Genomic DNA, 5,921 nt, shown 5'->3' on the forward strand with positions numbered 1-5,921 from the left:
TATTCCCTATTTAATCATACCAAATCATACCAAACACCCACTATGGATTCATTAGATACAGCCCCTCTCAACCCCATGGATTTCTTATGTACAAGCTTATGTTGCCCCCCCAGCACTTGCCCGGGTATGCCCAGTACTGACGCTAGCTCAGCAATTTGCCTCAGTGCAGTTTGCTTCACCAATGTGCAGGATACGCTATGTAATTCAGTACTGGTGCAACGTGCTGCTCGGGAATAGTGCACCTTTTACTTTGGTGGCGATTTTAGATACACTGTGTCGAATCGAAGTAATACATATGTCGCAAACTCCGACTAATCATTAACACGCCCCTTTAGGTACACAGTTTTCTAAAGTGTTGGACACAGGTTAGCCAAAACACAAAACTGGCACAAACACTTCATAGAGGTGGAAAAAGGAGAATGTCCCTGGGGTAGGGGTGGAAAAAGGAGAATGTCCCTGGGGTAGGGGTGGAAGAAGGAGAATATCCCTGGGCTAGAGGTGGAAGAAGGACAATGTCCCTGGGGTAGGGGTGGAGGAAGGAGAATGTCCCTGTGGTAGGAGTGAAAGAAGGAGAATGTCCTGGGGTAGGGGTGGAAAAAGGAGAATGTCCTTGGGGTAGGGGTGGAAAAAGGAGAATGTCCTTGGGGTAGGGGTGGAAAAAGGAGAATGTCCTTGGGGTAGGGGTGGAAGAAGGAGAATGTCCTTGGGGTAGAGGTGGAAGAAGGAGAATGTCCCTGGGGTGGAAGAAGGTGAATGTCCCCAGGGTAGCGGTGGAAGAAGGTGAATGTCCCCAGGGTAGAGGTGGAAGAAGGAGAATGTCCCCAGGGTAGAGGTGGAAGAAGAAGAATGTCCCTGGGGTAGGGGTGGAAGAAGGAGAATGTCTTTGGGGTAGAGGTGGAAGAAGGAGAATGTCCTTGGGGTAGGGGTGGAAGAAGGAGAATGTCCCCGGGGTAGGGGTGGAAGAAGGAGAATTTTACTGCTAGGAAAGCGGGATGTGTTATGATCTTTTTCCTATATATCAGGGACATAAAACAGAAACATTGGGGGATATTTATCAGGACCTCTGCGCACCGCCACTGGCGCAGAGGCCCTGAAATAATCGCAAATGCTAGCTTTTGCGATTATTTTTCCCAATCCGCCACCTTCACGCCAGTGGGGCGTGAAGGGGGGGGGGGTGGCCGGCCGAGTAACGCCCCGCGCCTGTGCACTCGCTGCTGCCGGCGACTTTTCATACGCGAAAAGTCGCCGGCTGCGGTTTTTTCTAAACGCTGCGCTGCTGGCAGCCCAATACATCAAGAGGCAGAAGCCTCTTGATGTATTGGGCTGCGAATTTGCAGCGGCGGGGCTATCATACACACGAGCGCATGATAAATATCCCCCATTCTCCTTATTCCACCGTCCCCTTCTAGAACTTGCTCCTTCTTCCGTAACTGTTTTTTTCTCATTATTAAGTCCCTGCTCTGTTCTTGCTTTACCCATGTTGTACCCTCTGGCGCACTACAGTGATGCTTAAGGCACAACACTATATGAGAATAGCTGATACTTTTTGAGAATTTACTCAAGATCTTATGTGTTTTCTATTATTATATTAATATTTTTTTAACTACAGATATGGGCTGGGATCAATTTTTAAGGTCTTAAATTTTGGATGAAGAAGAACCAAACCAGTTAAAAGATGCACCAAAATTATACCACAGTAAAATATGGGGCTCCTGTTGGACACAATTCCCAAAATGTAACACAAAAACCTAATTGCCTTGCTTAAAATTCCTGCTCCATGTCACAGCTCCCTGATCTCTGTTTACTTGTCCCACAGGGGCAGAAGAGACGTGGGTCATGTAATAGCTGCAACCAATTGGTGGCCTAGGCAGTGGTCACGTGACAATGGACACTCTAGGCCCTTCCGACACAGCAACCTGGGGTCGGAGAGCAAGAATCTTGTTTTATTTTTCCCATGTTTCCTACCTCAGAGACATAGCTTTGAATCTGGTAATCCCCTTTAAATGAAAATTTACCATCAAAATCCATCATGATAAACCAGGGACACTTACTCATAGATCCAGCCACTGTGACTGTGGTAATCTTGTTAGCCTTCTTCCTTCTCAAATCAACTTTTAAAATTATGCTAATGAACCAGCAGGGACTTTAGGGCGTATTATCAAAGTCCCTACGTGCTCTAGCTTCACAGGCTGTTAAACTGTGCTCCCTCAGCACTTCCTCTGCCCGATGTAATATCACACAGCGGTAGGGGGGAAGTGCTATGTTGATGCCCTTCATAAGAAATACTCACACACAATAGAAAATAAACGCACTTTATCTGCAACATGATAGCATGGATAATAAAATATACCAGTATACATAGAAGTATGAGAAGCCATAGCCCTTGCCTATCAACATCTCAAACACTAGCGCATCCTGGATGATCACTCTCTGGAATAATATACCATAATATATAATATACACATATACTCATAGTGATAGGTCACTACAAGACTCTTTCTTTTTGTATACTCTAACTTTATGCAAAAATATTGGTAATAGTGACACTTCGGTTATTCTCCGTCCTTTGCATGCACGATGATGGGTAAGTAAGTTGCTTTGTAACAGGTTTGTCCTCTGAGTTATTTTGTTATTGCCTTTGATAGTAGAAATGCTGGATTCATCGATAGATTGTAACTTTACACTTAGTTTTATGAAGAAAAAAAACCTGGTCAACGAAGGGCTGTGTACGGTGAGTCTGGCCTTTAAAAAAAGTTTTTAATGTATAGGACTTTGACTAGTGATGTCTTACTAGTAGTTTTGGTCTTAGACCAGGCCCGTGGTGTCAGTCCTAAGTCAAAGCGTAAAATTTTTTAAAAACTTTGCAGGAATCAGTTGTCCGGAGCGTGTACATGAGGTTTCTGTAGTCTCTTTCCAGTGAAACTTTCAGCTGGTAGGTAGAGATTTTACTGCTCCCCCACCCTGTCCATAGGGAGACACCTCAGTCAGCTTCTATCTTGTTGCTAGCAAGACGGAATTCAGGATGCTGAGCATATGAGGAGGAAGGGTGGAGGATGAAATTAGGAGGAAGGATGGAGGATGAAATTACAAGGAAGGATGGAGGATGATAAGAGCCAAAGTAAGGAGAGAAGGAAGCATTTTTATCCGATAAGATACATTACAAAGTTTCTTGTAGTCACTGGAACCTAAAATCTCTGCTGCCTGAGGTGAGCGATATAAAATTACGCCCCTCCTCCTCAACCAGACATTGTATATCAGGAGCTGACACTGGGTGTGAAGAAACACTATCTTTAGAGGTACGGTTCTGCTTTATAGCTGCAGTTGTTGTTGCCTGAGGCAAGAGGCTCCGCTCGCCTCATGGATGGTGCACTCCTGCTAAACTATTAATTTATGATAACCTTGTTAAAAAGTAATTGACCATTAAGCTGTTACATTTAGTAGGAGGGTGTGAGGGTGATAACATTTCACAATATAGACAAATCAGCCACAAAATCTGCATGTTTATGATCGGGGAATTGAAGCAAATGTATTCCCGTCACATTGCAAAGAGTGAAATCTGCATCAAAGTTCTTGCAGAGTTTTCTGTAGCATTATTCTTGTTATCTGTTATGCCACTCGGCAGCAACGATATAAAAACTCAAATCATAGTAATATTTTGGGAGGATTCTACAGTAGCAGTATGCAAAAAGTTGTGGTGGTCCAAAAATATTAGTAAATTTGATCATATTAGTAAACATAGAATGATATGTGGATTGGCAGAATCTGATTCTCAAGGCGCCAGCATGGATGGTTGTGGTTCCAATGCAGGACACGTATGGAGGAGAGAGAGGGCATGGATTTGGCACATGGAAGTGTATTAGAGGCATAGGCTTGGCACTGTCAGTGGAGGTGACGCGATGCTGGTGACACAGTTTTTACACAATCGGTGTTGGCTGCACAGGATTCAAGTTTGCGTCAGTCAGAAAGGCAGGCAGCAAGCTCATGGCAGAAACAATAGCACAACAGACTGAGAATTAGGGTGCAGGGCACTAGACTGACCAGGATGATGCCTAGTAGATGCCCAGTCATCATGAGATAAACACCAAGTGGCAGTGAACTGATGTACACGAGGCACAGGAAGCCTAGCAGGATCCGTGGCACAGGCCTGCAAGGACAGCAGCGAGGAGGAACACAGGATCCGGGAAGCCACGATAGACTGGATGATATCTTCACTCTTAGAATGTCTAGCACTGGAGTCTGCTCACCAGGATCTGGAGCCTCATCTGAGACCTCCATGATTGTGATGACTAGGCACTCGGAAGAATTCGGACACAAGTCTCCAGGACTCAAAAGCACCTCCGGTGCCACGGTGCAACCGCGTCTATGGATCCATTCATGGCAGCTTAGTTTGGACAGCAGGCCACTGTCATCCGGTAGAAGTTGTAGATCCTCCGGAAGTGGAGTTTCCTGACGGCAGAACGGACAACAGATAGTAGCCGGTGGGCTTTGTGGCCAGTTGGAAGCCATCTTCTTGAGGCAGCGGGCGCACATGCGGTGGTCACAACCCAGAACTTTAGGTCGATGTTGTCTAGTATCGAAACCATTGTAACATATCTTACACTCCAGCTCCAGAGGGCCAAGCAGTGGTTCCATCGAATCCCCATCGCTGCTGGTCATGTTGGCAAGGACTACAAAGCAGCACAAGCTGGTGGTGAAGGACAGGCCCTGGGGATAAACAAGAAAAGTGATAATCTATTCTGGCAGATGATGAGGACGGAGAGATGATGAGGTTGATGGTCGCTTTAATAAGTCAATGGACAACGAAGGTTAAGATAGACTTTTCGAAGAGGAAACAAGAACCTGAGGCATGACACCAACTCCCACCACATCCACCTCATACACGCTCCTCTTCATCCCTGATCCACCTACATCACAGGATGGTGCGGGGGCTTAGTTTTGGTGAGGGAGGGAGATGCCACCTACCTCCTGAGTCGTCAGCAGTAATCCGCTCTCATAGAGGGAGAGAATCGGAGGGAAATGAAGTCAGGAATTGGGGACAGTGGGACTGGAATGGCAAGAAGGAGACAGTGATAAAAAGTGGGCTGGAGCGAGAGTAATAGGTATTGAGGGAGGACGGAGAGCGTTACGTAGAACGATGCAGCTCCGCTCTGTATCAAGCCAACATGGAATAAGCCCAGTAGTCATGGAAACAGAGAGACGAGACCCAGCCATCTCATCATACTGCAGTATCTGCGGCCAGAAAGCAGGGAGCACGTATATACTGACCTATATACCCCACTATACACCCACAGGTAGCCTGGTGCCGCTCTGTAACCTTCACAGTGCTGAGAGATATTATGTCATTCATTGTCAGAGTGCTCACAACTACAGGAGACGTTCTGCTCCATAAACACAAAGTTCTGGCATCTTTCCAGTTCACTAAGTCTTAAGCTGCTGTTTTCTATGGGATTTTGAAATGAAAAATCTGCAATCTTAAAGGGATGTCATAGAGCAGGAGAAGCTGAGCAGATTGTACATAGTGTCCTATCTGCAGGCAGCATGTTATAGAGCAGGAGGAGCTGAGCAGATTGTACATAGTGTCCTATCTGCAGGCAGCGTGTTATAGAGCAGGAGGAGCTGAGGATATTGTACATAGTGTCCTATCTCCAGGCAGCATGTTATAGAGCAGGATGAGCTCAGTAGATTGTAAATAGTGTCCTATCTGCAGGCAGCATGTTATAGAGCAGGAGGAGCTGAGTAGATTATACATAGTGTCCCATCTGCAGGCAGCATGTTATAGAGCAGGAGGCTCAGCAGATTGTATGTAGTGTCCTATCTGCAGGTAGCATGTTATAGAGCTGAAAGAGCTGATTGTACATAGTGTTCTTTCTGCTGGCAGCATGTTGTAGAGCAGGAGGAGCTGAGCAAATTGTATGTTGTGT

The 5,921-nt window shown here is 45.9% G+C and overlaps 1 protein-coding gene across 2 annotated transcripts; it reads right to left on the bottom strand.

The window, feature by feature from the left end:
- Positions 1 to 2,298: 2,298 nt before the first annotated feature.
- Positions 2,299 to 5,160, bottom strand: LOC140064778 (E3 ubiquitin-protein ligase RNF182-like). 2 transcript variants are annotated; one of them, XM_072112007.1, is made up of 2 exons: positions 4,963 to 5,160; positions 2,299 to 4,704 (listed from the first exon to the last, which is right to left on the bottom strand). In XM_072112007.1, the coding sequence occupies exon 2, from the start codon at positions 4,654 to 4,656 to the stop codon at positions 3,955 to 3,957; it is 702 nt and encodes a 233-aa protein (XP_071968108.1). In that variant the 5' UTR covers positions 4,657 to 4,704; positions 4,963 to 5,160; the 3' UTR covers positions 2,299 to 3,954. The 2 variants fall into 2 exon arrangements, with proteins under 2 accessions (XP_071968108.1, XP_071968107.1); XM_072112006.1 differs by lacking the exon at positions 4,963 to 5,160 and adding an exon at positions 4,840 to 4,936.
- Between the last annotated feature and the right edge of the window lie 761 nt (positions 5,161 to 5,921).

The sequence above is a fragment of the Engystomops pustulosus genome, chromosome 6 (assembly GCF_040894005.1).
Source record: "Engystomops pustulosus chromosome 6, aEngPut4.maternal, whole genome shotgun sequence".
NCBI lineage: Eukaryota > Metazoa > Chordata > Amphibia > Anura > Leptodactylidae > Engystomops > Engystomops pustulosus.